Source organism: Pantherophis guttatus, chromosome 2 (assembly GCF_059756535.1).
Source record: "Pantherophis guttatus breed Tessera chromosome 2, ASM5975653v1, whole genome shotgun sequence".
NCBI classification, from domain to species: Eukaryota; Metazoa; Chordata; class Lepidosauria; order Squamata; family Colubridae; genus Pantherophis; species Pantherophis guttatus.
The window spans coordinates 147,857,466-147,883,287 of NC_142064.1; the positions used below are offsets into that span (position 1 = coordinate 147,857,466).

General features: G+C 42.1%; 1 protein-coding gene across 1 annotated transcript in view; it reads right to left on the reverse strand.

The window, feature by feature from the left end:
- Positions 1-25,822, reverse strand: part of PITPNC1 (phosphatidylinositol transfer protein cytoplasmic 1) — a 169,186-nt gene that overhangs the window by 58,548 nt on the left and 84,816 nt on the right. Inside the window, exons 3-4 of the mRNA XM_034412637.3 lie at positions 9,150-9,238; positions 4,319-4,326 (exon numbers count right to left, since the gene is read on the reverse strand). Of these exons, the coding sequence (XP_034268528.1) occupies positions 4,319-4,326; positions 9,150-9,238 (97 nt within the window). The remainder of the gene's footprint in view (positions 1-4,318; positions 4,327-9,149; positions 9,239-25,822) is intronic.

A 25,822-nucleotide genomic window follows, 5' to 3' on the forward strand; every position in this document is an offset into this window, starting at 1 on the left:
CAGGCGGTGGAGTGGCTCAGCAACTGTGGCTTTCTGTTTTAGAAAAATTGCGTAGAAGTTGAGCAACCCAAGGAATGCCTGAAGCTCCATTTTGTTTTTTAGGCTTGGAGCTTCATGGATTGCTTCCACTTTTGATTTGGTGGGGTGGATGCCCGTGCTATCAATGAGCTAGCCCAGGAACTCGACTTCCTGTACTCCTATGATGCACTTGTCCCGCCTGACCCTCAAGCCCTTGGCCTTGAACCGCTGCAGGACAAGCCTGAGCCTTTCAAGGAGTTGAACTCGTGAGTCACCGGAGATTAGCACATCGTCGAAGTAAGGCACCACCCCTGGAACGCCTTGGAGAAGGCGTTCCATCATAGATTGGAAAATGCCGGGGGCAGCGCTGACTCCAAATTGGAGGCGGTTACATTTGAATGCCCCCCTGTGCGTGACAATTGTTTGTGCCTCCGCCATTTTTTCATCCACTGGCAGTTGCTGGTAAGCCTGGGCCAGGTCCAGTTTCGCGAAAATTGAGCCAGATCCCAGGGAATGCAGCAGATGTTGCACAACTGGGACTGGGTATGCACTCTGTGCCAACGCCTTGTTGATGGTACAACGGTAGTCGGCGCAGATGCGCACAGACCCATCATGCTTCAGTGGGGTCACAATGGGGGTCTCCCATGAAGCATGATCGATCGGTTCCAGAACACCCTGGGCGATCAGCTTATCCAGCTGTTCGTCTACTTTCGGCCGCAGGGCAAACGGAACACGGCGGGGCTTAAGCCTAATTGGGGTGATTCCCTTGTCCAGATTAAAGGAGATTGGCCTTCCCACAAATTTCCCCAGCTTACCATCGAAGACTTCTTTGAACTCTTCGAGGATGGTGTCGAGTTCGTCCCTATGGATTTCGTGGATGCCCTCGATGGAAAGCCCCAGCGGTTTAAACCACTCCACTCCTAACAGGTTCGGTCGGCTGTTCTCCACGATGGTGATGGGCAGCTCTCCGTTAAAGTCCTTGTAATTGATGTGGATGGTGGTTCTGCCCAGGATTCCAATGGGGTTTCCGTTGAAGTCCACAAGCCTCGCCTTCGGGGTTTTCAGCTGGGTCTTCTTGCAGGATGGCTTCAGCTGCTGTAGGTGCTGCCAGTCCATGATGGAGTAGGCGGATCCGGAGTCTACCTCCATCTTGCATGGTGACCCCTCTGCTATCAGCGTCACGTGGAACTTGGTGGTCCCCTCGTCGCTTGTGTGAGCGATGGTGGTCTGGTGCACCGTTCTGTTGCGGGGATATTCCTCCTCCCCGCGCCGGGACTGGTTCGAGGACTGTTTGGATGTCCTCTGGTTATCTTTGCGATTCTCGTGGAATCGTGGTCTGGGCGGTTCTGGGGCTGGATCTGCTGCTCTGCAGGCCTCGGCGATGTGCCCCCTCTTCAGGCATCGGCGGCAGGTCGCGTCCCTCCATCTGCAGGTTGCCCTGGGGTGGTCGCCTCTGCAGCTGCCGCATCGTTCTCCCCGGTCGCCATGCTGTGGGTTTTCCCGCCTGGGGGGGCGGGAAACCTTGTGGACGGCCATTTCCTCATCAGATTCGGATTGCGTGGTTGCCTCAACTGATGAGGTCAGGCCCGACTTGTGGATCTTGTGGATCCCTCTTGCCTTTACCATCGCGGCAGCTGCTTTCTCAGATGTTTCAGCCGCTGTTGCTTCATTGAGGACGTCTTTGAGTGGAATCCTCTTTCGGCTGAGGAACTTCTTCTGCAGACCCACATCTCGCATTCCAAAAACAACGCGGTCTCGGATGGCATTGTCCACGTTGTCGAACTCGCAGTTGGCAGCGATTTGGCGAAGCGCTGCCACGAATTCCTTGATGGATTCACCTTCCCGCTGGTTTCTCTGCTGGAAGGTGAACCTGTTTGCGATTGGGGTGCCTGTGGGTGCGTAGTGCTCCTGTAGGACTTCCTGCAGGTCGTTCCAGGACATCTCCTCAATGTCCCTGGGTGCCACGAGGTCAATCGCCATCTCCAGGACGTCCGATCCGCAGTGAGCCAGGAAGAGGGCTCTTTTCCGCTCATCGTCGAGGTTCTGGTAGCCATTACCTCGCAGGAACTGCCGGAATCGGACCATGTACGACCTCCACTTCTCTCGGGATGGGTCGAATGGGTTCAGTGCTTTCATCGGGGCTTGCGGGGTTGCCATTCTGGAAGTCGCTGTGGTTTCGTGACTTCAGCTCGGTGGGCGATCGTGCCACGAGTCTTGCTCAGGTTCTCTTCTCTAGTCCTTCGTCGCCAGTGTTAGATCAGGCGCAGGAAATGAAGACGTGACCAGCTCGATACATTTAGTAACTTTATTAGCTACAAAGTAACAAGACAAGACAAGACTGCTGGTGCGCTGCCGGAGCTCTCCTTATATTCGCTTCCGGCAGACGCACCGCCCCTTGACAGGGATTCAAATTTCCTGCCCGATGGCTAGCAGCCAATCAGGGCGGATGTCCTTATAAGAACATAACAACCACATACACTGAGAGTTTAGCTGTTTGCAAGAGGAATGGGAAAGTACCTGTTGACAGTGCAGTTCCCTCTGTCCATAGAGAGATAATGGCTATTTTTAATGGACAAAATCAAGTTTTACTGATATTTTTCATGCATTGGGACTTTATATCTACCTGTTTCTTCCTGCCTTCCTTCCCATTGAAGAATATTTTAAACACATACAGCCTCCTATCTTCAATAGTGAAAGCCTTGATGGTTCTCACAATAATATACTTTGTAATTATCTCAACAATAAAATGCTTTAAGCCACTATTGTTCAAAACAAATATTACAGATCATGTCCAGAAGAGAAAACATCCAAAAGGAGAGAAAACAGCATTTGTTGTCCTGGGAATGCATCAAGGGAATAATTAATAAACTAAAATATAACAAAGATGAGATTAAACTCTCATGTAAGCTCTCTTGGAGACTCTAAGCATAAACAAATGTTATACCCCTATTCTAGGCTATTCTAGGACTCCCAGGATTTACCAGATCTGAGCTCAGTAAATTTGGACAATTTGAGAGCAAAGAGATATAGTTTTCTGTACAGTGTAGTGGTCTTTAAATTCTTTATACCACACATCTCTAACCCTACAGTGACTGGACTAATTTTTGGATGACATTTTGTTAAAACCTCATGTTTAGCCATGTTAATTATCAAACCTCCAAACATGTGGAAGCACCTGATCCAACCTTGTCTAGGCACAAAGCTTACCATTGGGGTTGCTACTACTTGGGTGGAAGGCTTCCAAAGCCCATAGGCAAGACTGGGATGTAAACAATAAAATCCCAGAAGACAATATTAACAAACAGCTGCCATACTGCTACCAAGAAATCTACATGGGCCTTAGGACTACGTATGCTTCAAAATAGTTCAGAAGAAGTGCTTCTACTCTGGATAAGTTGGAGAAAAAGTTGTTGCTTGAAGAGCTGCATTAACGTTAAGGAGTGAATTTGTTACGGCTGACACAGACCTTTTCAGGCTCATTTTAATGAGCAGCTGACAGATGTTTCATACATATTTGGTTCCACACAGGACTTCTGAATTATTCCTAACTGCGCTTGGCAATAATAAACAGATGCAAGTAGTCAACATGAGAAGCTTGACTTAAGGACATCTTTACCTTTTGAGTTTGTGAAGGCCAATCTTCCCATCTTTTTACTTAAACTAGCTATGGAATCTTTTTTTTTTTTTTTAGAATGTTGATCAAACTGTTATAGGGAAGGGTGCTTGCTACAGATATTTATTTCTACAAGATTTGTTTCATAGGGGACAGAAGTTGATTTTGCTCAGAGCAGGGTACAGTATTTTTAAGTATGCTCTGTGTCTCTTCTGTCTTATACTGCCTAGTTCAGTTCTTATGTTTTCTGGGCACCAAGCCCAGAATTGTTTAATTCTGTCTGGAGATTGCAGCATTTTCCAGGTACTGTATCAAGACAGATGGTTGTTTTATAAGTTAATGAAAGATAAAATGAAAAACTGTCTCTCTATTACTAGCAATAACCAGCATATTAAACCTGTATATCTCTTTTTTTATATATAAAGAGAGAAAGGTTTATTATTATTATTATTATTACAGCTACTGGGTAACAAAATATATCAAGCTTTGAAATTATTACATTTTTTATATCAGTGACATAACTGATAATATTAGAAGCACTATTCTTCTTCAGCTACATAAAAGAAGCAGCAATCTGCTGTTGAATATCAGTATTTTTATTCTTCTAAAAAGCCAAGAATCTATTGTTTTGTTCTAATCATAGCTTTTAAATACTATTTAACATGACAAAGAAGAATCAGAACTTACCGTGTATTCTGATCCACATTCGGCCGATGGGAATAAAAGAAAAGGAAAAATAATGGCATAAAATTATTTCATTGTTCACATTGCTTCAATAAAATGCAAAAGACACTGCTAATTTTGATGCATGATACAAAGCCTTAAGAATCATATAACATAATTCAAAGGGGCACTATTTGTAATTGTTCAATAATGAATGGGCAGAGAAATTATTGGAAGCTGTGAACTGAACTTGATGGGTGTCATTCTTGCATAATTTTGCTTTTTAGCTTCCCTGCTCTTAATGAAATGTTAAAGTTACAGAATTGTTTAAATGTGTGTATTGTATATATGTGTGTTCATGTATGCACATATACACCAAACAAATTAGACGGTTTTTATTTTATCTTAAATGTGTATAAGTTATTCTAAATTTTACTGGAAAATCAATTGAATTAATATATCAAGAATACGCCCAGGGTTCCAATCGGCAAACTGCATAATAATTCAAGTTAGAGTCAAATGCTAGAGTATCAAAGCATTTTGAATGTGTGTCAAATGCTATCTTAATAATGGCAAATGTGAGTCAGGCATAGTCCTTAAAGCAGGGGTGTCAAACTCGCATCATCACATCATCATGTGAAGTATCGGAACTTTTTCCGCCTTAGCTAAAATTGGGGTGGGCGTGGCCAGTGTGTGATGCATCTGGCCCGTGGGCCGCAAGTTTGACACCCTTGCCTTAGAAGATTGAAACCACCACTCCATGTCACCATTTAATTAATTTAATTTAAATTATTACCGTTTTTGCCTAATAAATTATTCAGTTTTATATAAATTAAAATTGTTGACAATAATGATATTTGTCTACAAATATGTGTGCACTTCTTTGTGATGGAAGTTTATGGGTTATATCAACATACTAACTGTACAACACCAAGGGAAGCATAAAAACTGTGCGTGTGTATATGTAAGAGAAACCTTAACCCTGCAGTCTCCCACAACAAATACAATGGAGGAAACCAAATTTAAAAATATTGCTCCAAAATGTCTTACCAATTCATGATATATTTTTTTTACAGCATTCACTTTGGAGAGGAAGGGAAAGATTAAGCTTCCCATCAGCATGGAGAACATAACAGGTTTGCCTCAAACAACTACAAAATACTTGTTAGAAAAGGTTATATTTTGTTAATCCTGTTTCATCTGCGAGAATAGTTGCCTTCTTTTAGGAAAGTAGATATGACAGTTTGGGGTAAAGAACTGGATATGAAAGCTAAAATGGCACCATATAAGACAACTAAATTCATGGGATACAGCAAAAGTCCCTCAAGATTCATCTGTCCAAAGATTTTTTTTTTTTGTTCCCTCTGCAGTATTATTTCTTCTGATTGACAACTACTCTCCAAAGCTCCATCTTAGGCAGAAGAGCCTTGGTAGTGCAGTGGTCTAAGGTACCCTGTTATTAAGCTGGTTATTAAGACCAGCTGCCTGCAATTACTGCAGGTTCGAATCTCGCCAAGGCTCAAGGTTGACTCAGCCTTCCATCCTTTCTAAGGTAGGTAAATTGAGGACCCAGTTGTGGGGGCAATAAGCTGACTTTGTATAAATATACAAAAGAATGAAGGCTATTGCTTAGCACATTGTAAGCCGCCCTGAGTCTCCAGAGAAGGGCGGCATATAAATCTAAATTAAAAAAAAAAAAAAAAAGAAGACTTCCATGATACCTCCTCCATTTTTAATTTGTAAACTGGAGAAATCAATGTGTGCTTTACCACTCGGCTACCTTCCCTTTTTCCATTGGACTCTTGGATATGGTGCTGGTGCAGTTGGAAATTCTTATGAGGCAGATCCCAAGGATAGTTCCACACAATAATCTAAAGGGAGTAGTCGATGGGAACAACAGAACCCAAGGAGATCATTTCTGTCCTGGGAGAGTAGTCAGGGCTTCATTGTGGCTTTTTGAGAATGTATACATCTCACTACTCTGGCTTCCCTTCAGGCAGCACAATTCTCCAATTCCCTGTTAGCTCAAAGTTAGAGCACGTTTGCTCTCCTCCTCTGGTGCCAAAGAAACTCTGGGTGCCAGGAGAAATATGCCCTTGACATTTTACCTCAGATGGCAGAAGTGAGAGCAGGGTTTTTGTTTTTATTTTTTACAAGAACACTGGGTATGCCCTGGACATGTAAAGCAATTTTCAGATAGACATGTGGAGAGAGCAAACTGAGCCCTGGTACCATAAACAATAATTTGTAGCCGTATGACTAATTCGTGTTCAGCTTGCCTCTCCAGTTAGCAAAAGTTCTAATTATGAAGAATGGCAACTTGTCCTTGGATGAACTGAATGAAGCAGTGCCTGATCCTTGTAACCCCTACTAAATAATATCCCTGGTGCAATACAGCTATTAGGTTAACTGTGAGAGAAATCAGCTATAGCAACCAGGTGAATTATCAAACCTACTTTACAATTTTATGTAGTGCAACACTTAAGCAGCAGTGAAAAGAGTTGTGGAATGCGTATCTAGCAAAGACTAGAGCAAGAAACAAAAATATGGGCAGTCATTATTTTTATAGGGATTAGGACAGAGGTGAAATCCAGCAGGTTCTAGAATCCAGCGGAAATTTTAAATAGTTCGGGGAACCGGCAAATACCACCTCTGACTGGCCCCAGAGTGGGGTGAGAATGGAGATTTTGCAGTATCCTTCCCCTGCCACGCCCACCAAGCCATACCACGCCCACCAAGCCATGCCCACAGAACCGGTAGCAAAAAAATTTGGATTTCACCACTGGATTAGGGAGTTTTCTAATCTGTAATTTATAAAACTTTCACTTATGAAAGTTAAGGGGAAATAAACAACAAAAATGACTAGAGGACTATCTGTGAATTTGTGTTATGAAAATAACAGTTTTGTGTGGCACTTTTAAGGCTGTGAAATGTATTAGAGAATAAGCCAGCCTTCTTCAACGACAGGTAATCCTCCATTTACAACCATTTGTTAAGCCACTGTTCAAAGTCACAAAGGCACTGAAAAATCTGCAGCTGAAATGGGAGTTAGAAGGCAGCCTGTCAACTCCAGAATTTTTTTTTTTAAAGAAATAATTTTATGACAAGCGAGGGAAGATAAGATTGTTCACACTGAACATATAGTAAAAGAGAGAGAGAGAGAGAGAGAGAGACAGACAGACAGACAAACATAGGTAGTCCTTGAGTTACAACTACAATTGAGACCAGAATTTCAGCTGCTAAGCAAGGCAGTTATGAACTGAGTCATGTCCAATTTTATGACCTTTTTTGCCATGGTCATAAAGCAAATCACTGCAGTTTAGTGACTCATGTGGTCATTAAGCAAATCTGGCTTCCCCTATTAATTATTTGCCAGAAGCCATCTGGGAAAGTCGTAAATGACATGGCTCCAGGATGCTGCAACTGTCATAAATACAGGCTGGTTGCCAAGCGCTGATATTTTGATCACATGATTGTGGGGATGCTATGATGGTTATACGTGTGAGGAATGATTGTAAGTCACTTTTTTGAGTGCCACAGTAACTGAATGGTTTTAAATCAAAGACTACCTGTAGTCTATAATAAATCAACTCAGTCTTGTCTGAGGTAATCCCTCCTTATCTGGCCATCTCAAAAAAAAATAATAAATCTCAAATCTTCTTTATTTGTATTGGCTCTCAGGGATCAGGTCAGTGGTGGGTTTCAATTTTTTTTACTACCGGTTCTGTGGGTGTGGCTTGGTGGGCGTGGCATGGCTTGGTGGGTGTGACATGGCTTGGTGGGCGTGGCTTGGTGGGCGTGGCAGGGGAAAGATACTGTAAAATCTCCATTCCCACCCTACTCCAGGGGAAGGTTACTGCAAAATCCCCATTTCTTCCCGATCAGCTGGGACTTGGGAGGCAGAGAATAGATGGGGGTGGGGCCAGTCAGAATTTTTTACTACCGGTTCTCCGAACTACTCAAAATTTCCGCTATCGGTTCTCCAGTATTGGTCAGAACCTACTGAAACCCACCTCTGGATCAGGTAATTACTACTGGGCACAGGAGGCTACCCATTTGCTATTTAAAGGGCCCACGGCTCCAGTTTCTTGAACCAAAACAGGAGTGAAGTTCAAAATTCAGCTACCCAGGAGGCTGTCCAATGATGGGCCCAAATGCAGTTTCTATATTCGGAGGGGGGATGGAGAGAAGTTAAGAACTGAAATGAGAGCAGGTAGTTTTGGGGAGGGCAAAAAAAATCTATTTGCATCCATAATCTACAACCCCCACTCTAAAAAATGCCCCTCTTTTACATTTGCATATCTTTTTATATTTGCACAGGACATGGAAAAGAATCAAGTGATGCAAATCAGATATTAGAAATTCAATCTTCAGAGTCAGCTGGAGTCAGCCAGGATTCCACTGGCCTGCTACTATCCTTCCTCTGGTCATTCGTGAACAAAGGAATTCCGAGGGAAGACTTCGGCTAAAGTTCCATTCTATTAATTTGTCTAAATAGAATCCACAATTTCCCATTTCACTGCAGAGGTTAATTAATTCAGCTGTGTTGTATATCAACTGTCACTGCCATTATAAAAAGTAACAGTGATTATTTTGCTTAACACCAACCTCCAATCTAATTGTCGCTCTGTGTAGACTTTGCATGTCATTTCCCACTGATTTCACTGCTCGCAATTCTAAACCCGAACTAATAATATATGTATACCCAACTGAAAATTAATATGCATTGGATGGAGCATTTAGTCTCTAAAATATTAAATGGTAATAACATTTTTAATCCAAGATAGAATAGCAGAATCATGAAACAACTGAAAACATCTACTTTCTTTACCATCACAACTCCCTTAAAACATACCTGTAATTGTATATGGGTAGTAGTTCCATGCCTTCTCTGTGACGTAAAATATTTTGGGGACAACAGCTCTTGCCCAGCTTGGAAGTTTGCTACAAGAGAAACAAAAACTTGAATCACAAATACAATCCAACCTGTTAATTTCCCTAATGAATAATAATTAGTAGATGACATAAAGTTGTATTAAGGCTAAAGACAGATTGCAATAGACTTATATACGGCTTCATAGTGCTGTACAGCCCCCTGTAAGTGGTTTACAGAGTCAGCATATGGGCCCCAGCAATCTGGGTCCTCATCGACCTCAGAAGGATGGAAGGCTGAGTCAAAGAGTCGAAGAGCCTTGGTAGTACAGGGGTTTAAGGCACCCTGTTATTAAGCTGGTTATTAAGATTAAGACCAGCTGCCTGCAATTACTGCAGGGTTCGAATCTTGCCAAGGCTCAAGGTTGACTCAGCCTTCCATCCTTTCTAAGGTAGGTGAAATGAGGACCCAGTCTGTGGGGGCAATAAGCTGACTTTGTATAAATATACAAAAGGATGAAGGCTATTGCTGAGCACATTGTAAGCTGCCCTGAGTCTTCGGAGAAGGGCGGCATATAAATCTAATAAAAATAATAAAAAAAAAACCTTGAGGATTGAAGTGCTGGCAGTGGGCAGTAAGTTAGCATGCAATACTGTATTGTCGCCAGGGGTGGGTTCCAAAACCTGTTGCTAGCAGTTCGTTTGTGGGTGTGTTCACGCAATGGCAGAAGCATCCGGGCAGGTGGGCAGAGCCTCCCGCCGCTGCCGCTACCAGTTCACTCAATCAGGGGTGAACCGGTAGCAACCCACCACTGATTGTTGCACCAAGAGCCATACTGCATTGTACAGCTCTTGGTGGTGGCACAGATATATATTTTATGCCCACAGTTGTTTGAAAGAAGATGGGTGGCAAATGAATTAAACAAGCAAACAAACAAACAAACAACTATTTCTTACTAAACATTATGAAACGGAAGTCTCAAATTTCCCATGTTTCTCATTTGCACATTTAGAACTTGGACATTAGCGCCACAAGAAGATGTGTCTTCCCAACGGGACGTGTTGCAGTTATAAATTGGGAAATTGTTGTCCATATGTAGAAGCCATGTTTTTTTCCACAGTGGCAACTGCTCAAAATGCATCTTCGAAACTTAATTTTAAACAGCCATAAAACAGGATTATTTTTCCCAGCGTTGCCATTCAGTAACTATAGTTTGAAATGCAGTTTTATAGATTTCCTGGCAGCAAGATACAAGTGATTTGGCCACTGCCTTCTCCTAGCCCTTTTTCCTAGCCTACACCTGGGGTTTCCCATGATTTATTTATTTGTTTAAATTTACTTTACAGTGCTTTACAGGCCTCTCTAAGCAGTTTACAGAGTCAGCCTATTGCCCCCAACAATCTGGATCCTCATTTTTCCAACCTTGGAAGGATGGAAGGATGAGTCAACCTTGAACCTGGTGAGATTCGATCTGCCAAACTGCTGACAGCCGGTGATCAGCAGAAGTAGCCTGCAGTACTGCACTTTAACCACTGCGCCACCATGGTGAAAATGAAAATGTTCTGATTATTTTTCAAATATGAATTCTACCAGTGGTGAAATTCAGCCGGCTCTATTCGGATCCCGTGATCTGGTAGCGGCGGGAAGCTGTGCCCACCCGCCCGGATGTCATCACGTCCCATTTTTGACCCTCTGCACATGCGCAGAAGGCTCTGCACATGTGTGGAGGAGCACGCGCACTCACATTTGCGAACCGGTAGCGAAGGTAAGTGAATATCACCCCTGAGCTGTACGTTTTAGAAACTCAACCCTTTGTCTTCATCTAAATAATCACACCAGTGTTCCTACACTACATAATGTTTAGGTGCTATATAAACCCTGAATAATGAACAACAACAAAAGTACAGCCTGGTAGCATTTTTCTGATTAACGATCCAAAATGTTAGCTTTGCATTGCACCCCAAAAACTTTTAAGATTTACTTTGCTCTCCCAATTCTAAAGTTGTTTTCTTATTATCGAGTGGTGGCTGAATGAGGGATGATACTCCTAACATGGGAAAAAATGCAGTCTGCTTGCATGCTGACGTCAGTATAAATCCTTCTCATATGCTGGTAAGGATCCAGCAAAGAGCAGGGACGATGATAAAGAGATAGGTAGCAAACCCTACAGAAATTAGATTATGGTTATCTTAAACAGAAGATGAATAAGATGAATAAGGTTCAGTTCAAATATGCCCAAACCCCAGAACAGGGAATTTTGCCAGACAATGTGAAAAATTGAGGTAGCCAACGAGTTGGGACATGCTTACTAACTGGATGCACAGAAAACATGGGGGCAGGGCTAATGTGCATGGGGAACATTTCTTCATGCATTCACTAAGTTAAGATAAAGTAGCAATGTGTTTTCCAAACATAAAAAGTATTTTGGTTGGGGGGGGAAAGCAATCATGATTGCCTTTATTGTCAGATGCTGTTATGTGAGTATAATCTTGAGAGGTATCCAGAAGTGCCATTTAGTGTAAAATGCAACAGTGAAGATATGATCCCTTCTGCACTGCTGGTGTCCACATTAAAAAAAAAGACTTCATTTATTCATTTAAACTGATTTAGGTGATTTTTCAGAATACTGTATCACTTGAGTGCACTGCGGTGACCAGCATATGGAGATCTGGAAAAGCAAAGATATCAGTCTTAATACCAAGTGCAGAATAATAAATGCTATTGTTTTTTCTGTAACTACCTAGTTGTGAAAACTGGATAATAAAAACACAGATGGAAATTAAATTCCTTCAAATTATGGATATGGAGATTGCTACTGTGCAGAGCTTAGACACAAAGGGGGAGAGAGAGAGAGACAAAGGGGGGGGGATGAGAGATGGGGGGAAAGGGAGAAGAAAAGGGAGAGAATAGCATCAAGAAATAAATACCATTGGAAATTATGTTTACCAAGCTCAGGCTCTTTTATTTTGCTCAAAGCATTTATTCAAATTCCTTACATTAACTATGCTAAGAATGGAGGTGCTAGAAAAGGAAACTGGCTAAAACCACACTGGATAGAGACCATCAACAAGATTCTGGTTTAAATTTAGAGATATTAAACCAAGTTGTAAACTATCAAAAGCAATGAAGAAAACTAATAAAGTCATAAAGAACTGAAGAAAAAAAGAGAAAGAGAAAGAATGTGCCTCCCACACAATTAATTCTAGGTAACTTACAATTCTAAAAGAATAACATTATCAAAACCAGTCCATCATACTGTATGTATTGGCAGGGCCAAAAACTTCCCAGTAAAATGCTGACTGCCTTATATGGTGCTCAGCCCTTTGAAAGCCTTGCAGAAAAGCATGGGATTTGCTGCTTTTTAAAATCAGAACAGGTTAAGGGCCATCCAGACCTACAGGCCCACTACTCTTCAGTGAGGCACCAACATTGCCAAGATCCCAGGCTTCCTTACTTCCTTGAGACAGAGGTGTGGGTAGGACTTGATAGCATGCCTTCTTGAGCTAACCACATATTGGTTAAGCAGGTCCCACTTGGAGCAAAGAGACTTAATGGAAAGAACACAGATGGTTCTAAAACAGTGATTTCTCAGACACATTTTAACTTGCTAGCATTTACTTTTTAAACCGTACCTGGGATAGGACCTATCTATCTGAAAGTCCAGTTCTTGTGATACTGAGACAATGTGATGTAGTGACAAAGGTGCTGGATTAGAAAGTGGGAAATTCCCTCAGGCAAACCCAAAGGTGCTTTTTCAGGAGACAACTGGACTTTCTGGTCTTTCTTTGAAGATGTTTCACTTCTCATCTAAGAAGCTTTTTCAACTTCTGGGCTGAAAAAGCTTCTTAGATGAGAAATGAAACGTCTTCAAAGAAAATCCAGAAAATCCAGTTGCCTCCTGAAAAAGTACCTTTGGGACAACCATGATCTGGATGATTGAGAATCTCCATAGACATCCCTCAGGCAAAAATACTATCTGGGTGATTATGAGCCAGTTACTGTCTCTCAGCCCAACTCACCTCAAAGGATTGTTGTGGGGGGAAGACAGGAAAGGAAGCATTATGTATGCTGCCTTGAACTGTAAAATGTAAATATGAGATATATTAAATAAATAGATAAAAGTATTCAGATGTTAAGAAGAACCTTCAATCAGGGTCTGTTTATTGGGCGTATCAGAAAGGGTCTACTGCATGGCTCTCAAACTATAGCATGTGTTCTTCATAGGGTTGCATCCTGTTGTGACCCAGGTTTCCTGAGTCATTAAAACACACGAGTAGTCCCACAAACCTCTTTTATTGCAACAGCTGTGAATTACGTTCATTCACAGCTGAGTCCCAATTAGTTGCAAAAAGTCCTTCGGGAGAAGTCCTTTGGGATAATCACCAACCTTTATCTCCCTTGACACGCTGCCAAAGACCTACTTGGCAAAGTCACACAGAGTCCAGAATTAAACAGAGATGCCAACTGGGAACAGAATTAACAATGTTGCTTTCCTGCAAAGGGCCGATGTGCCTTTGCTCCTCTTTTAACCCTTATGGGAAGGGCCAATCATCTCCAGGCCTTACTCCCGAGTAGGGGTGAAAGGTTCCTGGTTCGGACCGGCTCAGGTGAGTAGGTAGCAATGGCAGCAGGCAGTTTGGAGAACCGGTAGCAAAAATCCCTGCCCCCGCCCCCCATGCCCAGCTGAGCTGCACAATCATCAGAGCCTTTTTTTTCTTTTAAATGGCTCTGACCAGCCAAGCTCTGAGATCCCAGCTGAGTTGCCTGCTAATCAGGCAACTCAGCTTGGATCGCCAGAGCCATGTAAAAGAAAAAAACTTTTTTCCTTTTAAATGGCTCTGCCTGCTAATTGGTAGCAAAAATCCCTCCCCCTCCCCCCCTCAGCTTGCTTACCTTAGCTGCTGGTCGCAACGCCTTGCTGTAATCCCTGCATCAGCAAGCAACTAAATCTCCCTGCCTGCAATCAAGCAGGCAGGGAGTTGTGGACTTCAACTCCCAGAATTCCTCAGCCAGCAAAGCAAAGCTGGCTGAGGAATTCTGGGAGTTGAAGTCTACAAGTCTTAAAGTTGCCAAGGTTGGAGACCCCTGTTCAATTGGGTAAGTTTTTTTTCCTCTTTGGGAGCTTTGGTGCTCCCACGTAACACCTCTCCTGCGCGAGCTGCATTGGCTCCCGGTGGTCTTCCGGGTGCGCTTTAAGGTGTTGGTTCTCATCTTTAAAGCGCTCCATGGCTTAGGGCCAGGGTATTTGCGAGACCGCCTGCTGCTACCGATAACCTCCCACCGGCCAATACGCTCTCACAGAGAGGGCCTCCTCAGGGTGCCGTCGGTCAGGCAATGTCGGCTGGCGGCCCCCAGGGGGAGAGCCTTCTCTGTGGGGGCACCCGCCCTGTGGAATGAGCTGCCTCCTGGAATACGATTGATCCCGGACCTCCGGACCTTCCGTAAAGCCCTGAAGACGTTTTTATTCCATCAAGCCGGCCTAGCCTAAATGGTTTTTTAAATTGGGATTTTAAATTTTATGGATTTGGGGGTTTTAAATTGGGAAGCTAGTGATTTAATTCTTTTTAATTATCTTAATTTTTGTATTTGTATGTTTTTTAATTTTGGCTGTTCACCGCCCTGAGTCCCTTCTGGGAGAAGGGCGGTATACAAATTAAAATAATAATAATAATAATAATAATAATAATAATAATAATAATAATAATAATAATTTTAAAAAATAGTTAATTGGGGTTTTTTTTAGTTGTTCTTTTTTTAGACCTAGCCATTTAAAGTTTAGGAAGTTTTAAATTTAGCTGCTTTTATAGAAAAATAAAAATAAATTAAAATAAAATAATATTTGTGCAGCTTTCTGAGATTTAGTGTGTTTCTGTAGTGTTTCACTCTAACTACACAATCACACAAAATTTCACAAAGCTGTATGTGAAATTTTGTGTGTTTAAAGTGTGAAAGTTGGGTTTTTGGGCTTTTTGTGGCTGTGTGAGGTTCCTACTTGTTGCAGGGGCCATTTTGGGTCTAGCACTGCTGCTTTTATATTGTGGGTGAGCCAGTTGTGTTGTATTGTGTTGTGTTGTGTTATGTTGTGTTTTGTAGGTTAAAAAAGGGCAAAGAAGTGACATTGACTTGGCCACGCCCACCTGACTAACAAGCCACGCCCTCCAAGTCACCTTACCACCAAGCCACACCCACTAATTAAGCTACGCCCACAGAACCGGTAGCAAAAATTTTTAGATTTCACCCCTGCTCCCGAGTCATCCCTTTTGTTTTAACTGTTCTTGGCTTCTGGCAGCTCTGCACAAGCGCACACTAGGAACAGGCTCCTCCTATTCCTCTGCCTCTCTGATGTCTGACTCTGGAGGCTCTGGAGTCCGCGCATAACTCCTAGATGGCCCTGGCCCCATCTCTGCCTCTGATGCAGAGCCCTCATCTGAGCCTTCCCCAGACTCCAGGACTGGCCCATGTTCCTCCCCAGCCTCCTCACTGTCTGACTCCGCTGCCAGCTCCGCAGGCTGCTGGCAGACCACAACACATCCCCATCCACTTTTCTATTTCTTCCATCAAGGTTTTATGGTTAATTGTCACTAGTTTCATCATTGCATTTAATTTTTTATTTTGCATCTACATTTTGCATGTTGTGACTTGTCTTAAGTATTCAGCACCAATAAAAAGGATCACTATCAATCAGATAAATAACTAGGAATGATTGGGCAGGATTATGCTGTCCAGGGTGTTTAGGAATTGATTTTTGAAATAAATTGTAGCCAGGTGTTTCTTAGAGAGTTTTATAACAACTTACATTTAAGGTAAAGTTGAAGTTGCCCTCTGAGTCAAGTCTGACTCTTGATAACCAGACATGTCCATCCAAATTTCAAGGCCACAGCATGGAAGCATTTTGTCACAACCGTCTTCCAGAATCTTTTCTGACTATTCCATCAAGTCTATAGCCCTGGAATCTCTCATCCCAGTTTAAACTAAGTCCAACTTGGCTCAGCTTCCAAGTCCAGACAAGGTAGGAAACTGTGATGAACTGTGAGCAAACCCCAAAATTGTGTTCTTCTTTCCTTGACATAAGTAGGGGACAAAAAGCCAAAGGTGCTAAAATTTATTTAGACGTATCCTTATTATGCCAAGCCTACCTGTCCCCAATCAGAAGATTCTGTAGATACCTTGGGACTGAAATATACCTGGAAAAAACTGAGCGGAGAAAGCCTTAGCTGAATTATGGTTTACTGCAGGGGTCTCCAAACTTGGCAACTTTAAGACTTGTGGACTTCCAACTTCCAGAATTCTCCAGTCAGCATGGAAACAAGAAAGCTTGTTATATTGGGAATAGTGAACCTCTAAAGTCTCTGAAATGCAGATTCACTTTCAAATTATACACTAGTTGACTACAATAATTTGTCTGCCTCCATTTTGTCTTTGATTCCCCTGTGCTTGACTGTTGGGCATCCCAGTCAGGTTTACAGCTCTCCTCCCACAATCTAGTCTTGTAGACCGGGGTGGGTTCTACTTACCTTTACTACTGGTTTGCAATGGGGTCATGTGCACGCGCTCGCTTTACTCGTGCACGCTCTTCTGCATAAGCACAAAAGCTTCTGTGCAGAAGCAGCATTTTGGTGACGTCGGGGTTAGTGGGCGGAACCTCCCGCCAGTTTTACTACCAGTTCTATAGAACCGGTGTGAACCCGGGGCAACCCACCACTGTGGTAGACATATATCAGGGGGAAAAGTCACAATTTCCTTTCTGACCAGGGAAAGCCATGAAAAGAAAAGGTTTAAAACAGCCTTCTTTTCTGGCGCCACTAAGATACACCTGCTGCTATTCACACAATATTGTGTGTGTGTGTATTTAGGATAGTTATGTATATGTATGTATATGTGTGTGTGTGTGTGTGTGTATAATGATTAGCTGCTACATTTAAATCTACATGTGGTATGCAAAACAACTGCCTAGACCCGTGATGGCGAACCTATGGCACGCATGCCAGAGCTGGCACGTAGAGCCCTCTTTCTGGGCACGCGAGCCATTGCCCAGCTCAGCTCCACTGCGCATGCGCCCATGTGCCTCCTGCCAGTCAGCTGATTTTTGGGATGCGCATGGGGTGGGGCACATGCGGGAGACACGTGCACATGCTTAGGGGGGTCATGCACGCATGTGCGGGAGCAGGGGGGAGCATTTGTATGCGCGGGGGTCATGGGGAGCATGGGGGGTGCGGTGTCCCCCCTGGCACCTTTTTGGGCCCAGGAGGCCGCAGGGAGGCCTGCTAGGCCAAAAATGAAGTGCGGAGGGGTCACAGTTGCATATGCGGGGTTGGGGTTAGCGGGGGGACCATGCGTGCATGTGCAGTGGGTGCATTGCATTATGGGTGCTGGCACACACATGCGTTATTGCGCGTGCGTGTGTGCGCACTTTTGGCACACGACAAGAAAAAGGTTAGCCATCACTGGCCTAGACTATTTCCACATTAACCCATAGGAAGGTAAACTTATGTATTTAAACAATTCTCCAAAAAGATAAAAGATCCCCTCTACATGCACATGTGACACACCTGTGCATAAATGCATTTGTATATATCTATATATATTTCTGTGTGCCTCTATCTACTACCTACCTACAAAAAGCCACCCCAAGAAAGCAAAATATGTTAATTCAATTAATAACTACTGATTAAAAATTGCCTGCAAAATAGGGAAACTAATTTGTAAAGTTAATTATCTCCAGCCCGCATATACAAATACAGTCCTCTCTTTCATGCATCTGTTTGCAGGACTCCAAGTATAAACTTTTGCAGGCTTACTTTACAGCAGGGGTGTCAAACTCGTGGCATCATGGCAGCGTCACGTGACATATTGGGACTTTTTTCCCCCTTTGCTAAACCGGGCATGGGTGTGGCCAGCATGTGACACATCCAGCACATGTACCGGGAGTTTGACAGCCCTGCTCTATAGGAAGATTCTCTTTGGTCCATGATTCTCAGCCCCAGTTTAGTGGGCAGAGGCACCTGCTATGCTGTAGATGGCTCTGTGTAAGCCACCTTGTTCTATGGGGCTATAATGAAAAACTGGAGAACTTTAAAACTGTGTCTCTTTCTGTCTTCAAAAAGGAAAATAATTGGGGATTTGTGCAAGCCTGAAAGGCAAACAGAAATCTAGGCCTGGTTACTGTGTGCTGAAAGTTCAACTGTGCAAATTACAGTATCTGAGAAATACTTAGGATTTCTAATCTCAACTCAGTCTGAATGCTAGTTCCCTTCTCCTCTTTACCTTTCACCTGTAAAGGGCCTCCATCAAAAGCGGTACAATATCTCACCTACAAAAATTAGAGAGCCACCAGTTGGCAGCAAAGTTCATTTTTTTTGTATCTCTTTGCTGCCCTCTCGTGGGTGTTTGGAGTTTGCAATTCAGATATAGCAGAATGTATGGTAGTCTTCTCTATTCATGGAGATTCTCCATGCACTCTTCATTTGTGGGGAGAGCCTCCATGGACAGAGAGGCTTCCCACTACACAAACATACATTGGAAAGTGAGAAGAGGAAGGGGGGTTAGTAGCCTTTTCCCGTTTTCCCTTGATGACTCCTCTCCACTTTCAACAGCACCTGCCTTTATTGCTACACATTTGGCAAATGTACACAGCCTTCCCACTTGAAAGGCAATTATTTGGGTTTCCCACAAGTGCTTTGCTTAAACAAATTGAGATTACAATTGAAATATTTCTGTGTGAGGTCAATGTTTGCTTTTGCCTCTTCGTTACTGTAATTTTGGCAGTATATGATTGGGCATTTGTAATTATTTGATAAGCCTTTCAAAACACCCATTGCATTGATCACTTTACTGATTTTTGAACTCATGGTCTTAAATACATTTAAATGTAACAGGGTGATACTAGTGGAAGGAAGAGCAGATCAATCTCCCTTAACATCACAGTTAAGCCGAGGTGGCGCAGTGGTTAGAGTGCAGTACTGCAGCTACTTCAGCTGACTGCTAGTTCAGCAGATCAGCGGATCAAATCTCACCAGCTCAAGGTTGACTCAGACTTCCATCCTTCCGAGGTGGGTAAAATGAGGACCCAGATTGTTGGGGGCAATATGCTAGTTAGTATACTGTCTTTGGTGTAAGCCGCCCAGAGTCCTCGGAGAGTGGGCGGCATAGAAATGTTAATAATAATAAAATCTTTTTGGTATGTTTGCCAAGTTTGAATCCAATCTTCTAACCACACTGGCTTTTACAGATTTTTTTTTCTCAAGCCAAAATGTACACTTGAGCTAGGTTCATATGTCTTGATAAACTATAATTATCCATCCCTCTCTCTCTACACACAGGCGATGCCTTTTGTGTTTACCTGTCTTAACAGGAACTCTTCTGCATGTCAAGGAAATAATAGTCCATGGACTATGACAGAGAGATTTCCAGAGATTTTAGACTGCAGCTCCCACAATCCTATACCACCGAACATGCCAGCTGGTCATAACGGACATTCAAATTCTCCAGAAGGCACTAATGTGCCTAGGTTTGCTGTACAATAAACATTTAGACAGCCTATGGGAAACTTCATTTGATGTTTCTAGTGCTGTGAATGTACTGATCAAAAAAGGGTCTCTCTCAGGTCAGCTCCTGATATGTATACATCTATGCAGTTTTATGCATTGTTGTTGTTGTCAGTTGCGAAGTTGTGTCCGACCCATTGTGACCCCATGGACAACGTTCTTCCAGGCCTTCCTGTCCTCTACCATCCTCTGGAGCCCAATTAAGCTCACGCCTACTGCTTCAGTGACTCCATCCAGCCACCTCATTCTCTGTCGTCCCCTTCTTCTTTTGCCCTCAATCTTTCCCAGCATTAGGCTCTTCTCCAGTGAGTCCTTCCTTCTCATTAGTTGGCCAAAGTATTTATGCATAGAAGTACAGAATTGTGCGTCATCGATTTCTTATGTCCTCCAGCCTTTTATTACTTCCTCATCAAATCTCTATAAACGTATTATTCCCTGACAGTTTCCTACCCCTAGTTCCAACCTTGCTTAGCTTCTGATCCCAGTAGTGTGTGTCCACTGCTTTTTCTCTCAACTGCACAAGGCAGGAGAAATGACTAACAATATATAAAATAAATATTCGCCACTATTGCAAAGATAAATATTCCTCAGTATCTATTTTAGCACAAAAAGGGAAAATGATGGTTTCTGTAGTACCAATATGCCCACTCTAATTAATCTCTTTGTATTTATCTCTTGTACCATTTTGGTATTTGTCTCTTGTACCATTAATTCTCATATTTCTGATTCCAAATGTATTCGGTTGCAAATGTGAGGATGTCACTGAGATAGATTGCTAATGCACATTTTTTTTTTTTTTTGCAGTTAGTGACCAAACTGACATACAGTTCCTTGACAGAAAGACAGGGTACGCAGAAAAAAAAGGGAAAGTAGTTATGCAGATTGCATAAACAAAAGAGGGGTGGATGGGTGGGAGATTGATGGACACATATACAAATATGGATCTAAAGTATATGGACACTGTACTTAACTCTTCATTAGATACACTCCTGTATTTCTATATAGAAGTGTATTAAGACTAATACAGAGACTTAATAGTTATTATAAGATTTAAATAGCTAACATACTATTAGATAAAACATTAAGTAATATGTGAAAGTTGTAGTGGAATCTTCAGCTAGAGTGGGGAGTAGATTTATGAATCTGACAAGCTTGGAGTGGTTGTAGGGAAGAAAGAGACTGAAATCTGAAATACCACCCCAAAATCCTTGAAACTTTTACCTGACTGTTTCCAAGAGAAACAGGCTGGCAAGACAAATAGGCAAGTAATAATAAAGAGGTTATTCTGATCAGTTCACAGTCTTGTTCTGGCTCCTTGCACTTGACCGAGTAGACATAGATATGGTAACAGTCTGCCTAGAATACCTCAAACAAGGGAGATCAAGTCTTCAATCCAAGGCCGATGTATGGCATGAGGTCTCTCTGGGTGTGCTGAGATCAAGTCTACTTGGAGTTCAGTTGCTTTAGACTGCAACTCAGTGAATAAAATCTGAGATACGTAAGTGACTACATTTTAACTAATCTAGAACTGTTTTGATGGATCAACTGAGAAAATCTGATCAACGTTACTCCTCTTACTAGAATCTTTGCAAAATCCTGACTTTAGCTTGAAGTTTCTGATCTAGACTTTTGGTTAGGTAATAGAAGAAACTTAGTAATTTAACGCACCTGAAGGCAGGACAAGAAGCAATGGATGGAAACAAATCAAGGAGAAAAGCAACCTAGAACGAAGAAGAAATTTCCTGACAGTTAGAACAATTAATCAGGGGAACAACTTGCCTCCAGAAGTTGTGAATGCTCCAACACTGGACATTTTTAATAAGAGATTGGACATTTGTCTGAAATGGTATAGGGTTTCCTGTCTGAGCAGGGGATTGGACTTGAAGATCTCCAAGGTCCCTTCCAACTCTACCCTACTCTACTCTACTCTACTCTACTCTACTCTACTCTACTCTACTCTACTCTACTCTACTCTACTCTACTGTACTCTACCCTACCCTACCTTACCCTACTCTACTCTACTCTACTCTAGTATCTACCTAGACAAAAGCTGGCTTACAATTTATAAATTAATAAAGCTTAATCAATTTAATCATGTAAAATATATACATGGTTACTAACATTCAAAACTGACTTGATGGCACGTAATCAATCTAAAAGTGAATGCAATGTGAATTGGGGCTATACAAAATATTAACATGTCAGTTTGGGAAATTTCATGCAAGATGGAATGAAAACTTATTAAAAACTTTCTTTTTCTGGATATACTAAACTGTCTTACAAGTTCTCATCTGTGAAAATGATAGGCTGTACCAGTTGAATACAAAGGAATTCACAGCCTCAGTAATTTAACTGATTTAAATGGAACAATGCATTTTAGCATACAGTATTGCTTTCAATACCCAATTTCAACTGAAACTATATTAAGTAATGAAATATAATTAGCACCTTACTTGGCATTTAAAAAGGGTGATGGAGAACAGAGGGCAGTTAATGTCTTCTTTAATATAGAAAGTATCTTAAAATTAAAATAATAATCTGCCACTGTGTATAACTGAAAGCCAATATTTCAGTTTGCTTTGCAAGGTATTGGGATGGAAAGGGAGATTCAAGATGGAGAGTCTATTTAATCTTTAAGTCTGACGTGTCTTCCTCATATTTGTGTAATTTTCGCTTCTTGGCTTGCCAGCTACGTAGGACATGATTGAGGGGGCCACGATCACCTTGAGGTTGGACTAGAGCAATGTAGTTGGTCTGGGGCTGCCTTTGAAAACTTCTCATAACCTGTAACTGCTGCACTATGGGATGGCCCGTCTACTGTATCTGAGAATTGATACAATCCATGTTTTGTGGATGCTGCATTGGCTTCCAATAGGTTTGAGGATGCTGATAATTAATCTGTAAAGCTCTATATGGCCTGGCTCCTAAATATTACCAAGACTTCTTCAAGCTGAAGATGCTAGTCCCTATATGCACAGTATTGGAAAGGAAGCTTCAGGTTTCTCTTCTCTATGAAGTTAGGGGTGGCAGGGGCAGACTTTCTTGCTATTGTCATAGGCCCCACCTAATGTCCTCCAGAAAATTAGTAAAAACAGCACTTTATCATAAGGTGTTTTGTGGGATGGTAGTGTCATCTACATGAACAGGGCAATCATAGGAGGACGTTCTTTCCTGGAAGATTAATGGGTCTTTAAGAAAATATTTTTATTTTGTTATAAGGTTTTATTTGCAACTGTGCTGTTCTGCAGTGACTCTAAGCTATGCGCCACCTGGATTTGTTTTGCAATCTGGTGGTACTGCCATGAGTCATTTGATTTTGCTGACAAATAAATTAAAAATACTGATAAACTAGTGATAAATAAATATTCCAAAAATCAGGTCTGCCTGCCTGCAAACATGCTTTAAAAAAAAAAATCAGAGAGAACTGGGTATGTTACTCAAAAAAGCAAAAGGAAAAAAAAATCAATATCCAGAACTGAGTATTCCTGAACAGGTAGTTCTTGTTTAGTGAACACAACTGGGACTAGCAACTTGGTCATTAAGCAAAGCAATTGTTAGGTGAAATATCATAATGTTACAATCTTACTAGCTTTCCTTTGCTTTTCAGACCTGCAAAATTCGTAAACACAAGGACGGATCACCAAGATTTCTTTTTTATCACTACTACAACTGCGAACAGTCACTAAATAAGGCAGTTGCTAAACAAGGACTGCCTGTATCTTTATTAGGGCAAGCCAATAGCATAAAAAAGTATAGATTTCTGACTTCTCCAGAAGTATTCCTCAAGCCCCACTCTACAAAAGCAGGGAAAGGGGTGGGAGAAAAAGAAAGGACCAGGTATTTCAGGTCCTTTATACCAGGGGTCTCCAACCTTGGCAACTTTAAGAGTTGTGGACTTCAACTCCCAGAATTCCTCAGCCAGCAAAGCAAAGCTGGCTGAGGAATTCTGGGAGTTGAAGTTCACAACTCTTAAAGTTGCCAAGGTTGGAGACCCCTGTTCTATACCCCATACCATGCGGTATGCAGTCATTGTACTATGAACAATTTCTTAATGATGGCTGTTAATTCCCACCTCTCATTCCACGAACAACAGCAACAACAAAAATCCCCACATCTTTTTTCTATGTGTTTTCATCACTGTCTTTAAACCATTTACATTAAGCAACTCCAACTTCAAATCATCCATTATGATGACAGGGGAGACCACAAACTCTCAAACTGTTACCGTAAACAACTGCCAAGCTGTCTTCTCATGTTTGCTTTGAGTTATAAGTCATTCATTATCGAAAGTGCAACACCACCTTCTACCAATATATCAAGCAGGTTCAGTGCAGATTGAACAGCAACCGGTTATAGTGAAGCATCGATTTAGCAGGCCTTGGTTCAATACACCTTGGATGCAATGAAAAGACTGCTACTTTGTTGTGCTACTACAGACTGTTATATTTTTTCACCCTTTTGGAATGTCAGCCTTTTGAGGGTCACGAAGGCTACAGAGTAAAACCATTTATAGTACTCTCAAACCCACCAGGCAGATGAAACTAAGAATCAACTCTATAGGAAGCTAAGATCACTTTTACTGACAGTGGCTATAGTTGCAGAATCTTGCAGGTCTGATTGTGATGGGCCCTTTTATACCCATGTGAATTAGGGAGGTACAGGATCTGCCTTACACAGACTGTCTACTAGTTTTGAATTTAAGCCAAGCATTTCTGCTTATTGCATGGTAACAGATCCGGCCTATCTGTCAAGATCATCTTCCTTATGTTCTACCAATACTGTTGGTCGGGTAGTTTAGCATCCCTGTATGGTGCCAATGGACTGTAGGCACAGCAGTCACTCTAAGGAGACAGTAGCCAAATGATGGCAGACATGGCCGACTACAGCATGGTGGAGACAGAGCATGCCCACATCAACCTTAAACAGCCAGTAAGTGATGACCAAGTGTATTGGTCACTCTACTTTTGAAATAAGATGGGGCAAACCATTACAGTTTTCACATACCTTGTGGTTGTTATCAGACTACAGCTAAGGACGACTTAAACTTTCAGTCTGGGGTTGAGAAAAAGGGAACAACAAGGCTGGATGTGGCAGTAAACAACATTCTCGGGATACTTTTTTTTTTAAACCCATCTTTATTTTTTTTATAAATAATGAGAGAGAGAAGGAGGAAGAGAGAGATTGAGAGAGGAGGCGGGAGAGAGAAATTGACCTAAAGTTACTTAGCTGGCTTCCATGCCTAAGGCAAGCTTAGAACTCACAGTCTGTTGGTTTCAGGGCCAGCATTTTATCCATTAGACCAGTGGTGGGATTCAGCCAGTTCGCACCACTTTGGGAGAACCGGTTGTTAACTTTCTGAGCAGTTTGGTGAACTGGTTGTTGGAAGAAATCATTAGGGCAGAGAACTGGTTGTTAAATTATTTGAATCCCACCACTGCATTAGACTAAACTGGCTCACCTTTGTGTCATGAAAAAGAATCTAAAGCAATTCTGGGGGGGTGGGGAGAAATTGATATAACAATTGGCCAACTGGGAAAAACCGATACAAAGCAGCCCAAGAACAAAGCTCTCCTGTCTTCTGATGTCGAATTCAGTTCTGGGGCCAGGATTCTAAACCTACCTACAGTATAAACCAACCACTTCTATGAACTATTAAATAATAATGAGGCAGACCTTACAACTGGTGACTTCTGGCCCCCTCCTTAACTGGCTTTCTGTCCTCAGTTCAGAAAATTCCAAAATCTATTGTTTATCTGAAAAATTATAAAGTTGCTGGGGCTATCTGGGGTGTGGACTTCAGACTAAGCAGAAGGCACACAATCCTGAACAATGTGATCCTCTGCTGGCATTTTTATTTACCATATTGATTGTTGCTTCAAAATGGGCAGAGAGCGGGTCAATCTATAACAATTCCAATTGCAATAATTCAATCCCACTAACTTTTGGCCTAATTTGCTTAATAAAGTAAATTGTTTGCTAAATTCTTCTATAATAAGTTCCTTGATTGGATTATCTAAGCAAAGGCGCCAGCTAAAGAACAAGTCAGCCTCATGGATCAACTTTTGACCAATGCATTGCATAACATCTAGCAGAATGGATGAAAAACTCCCT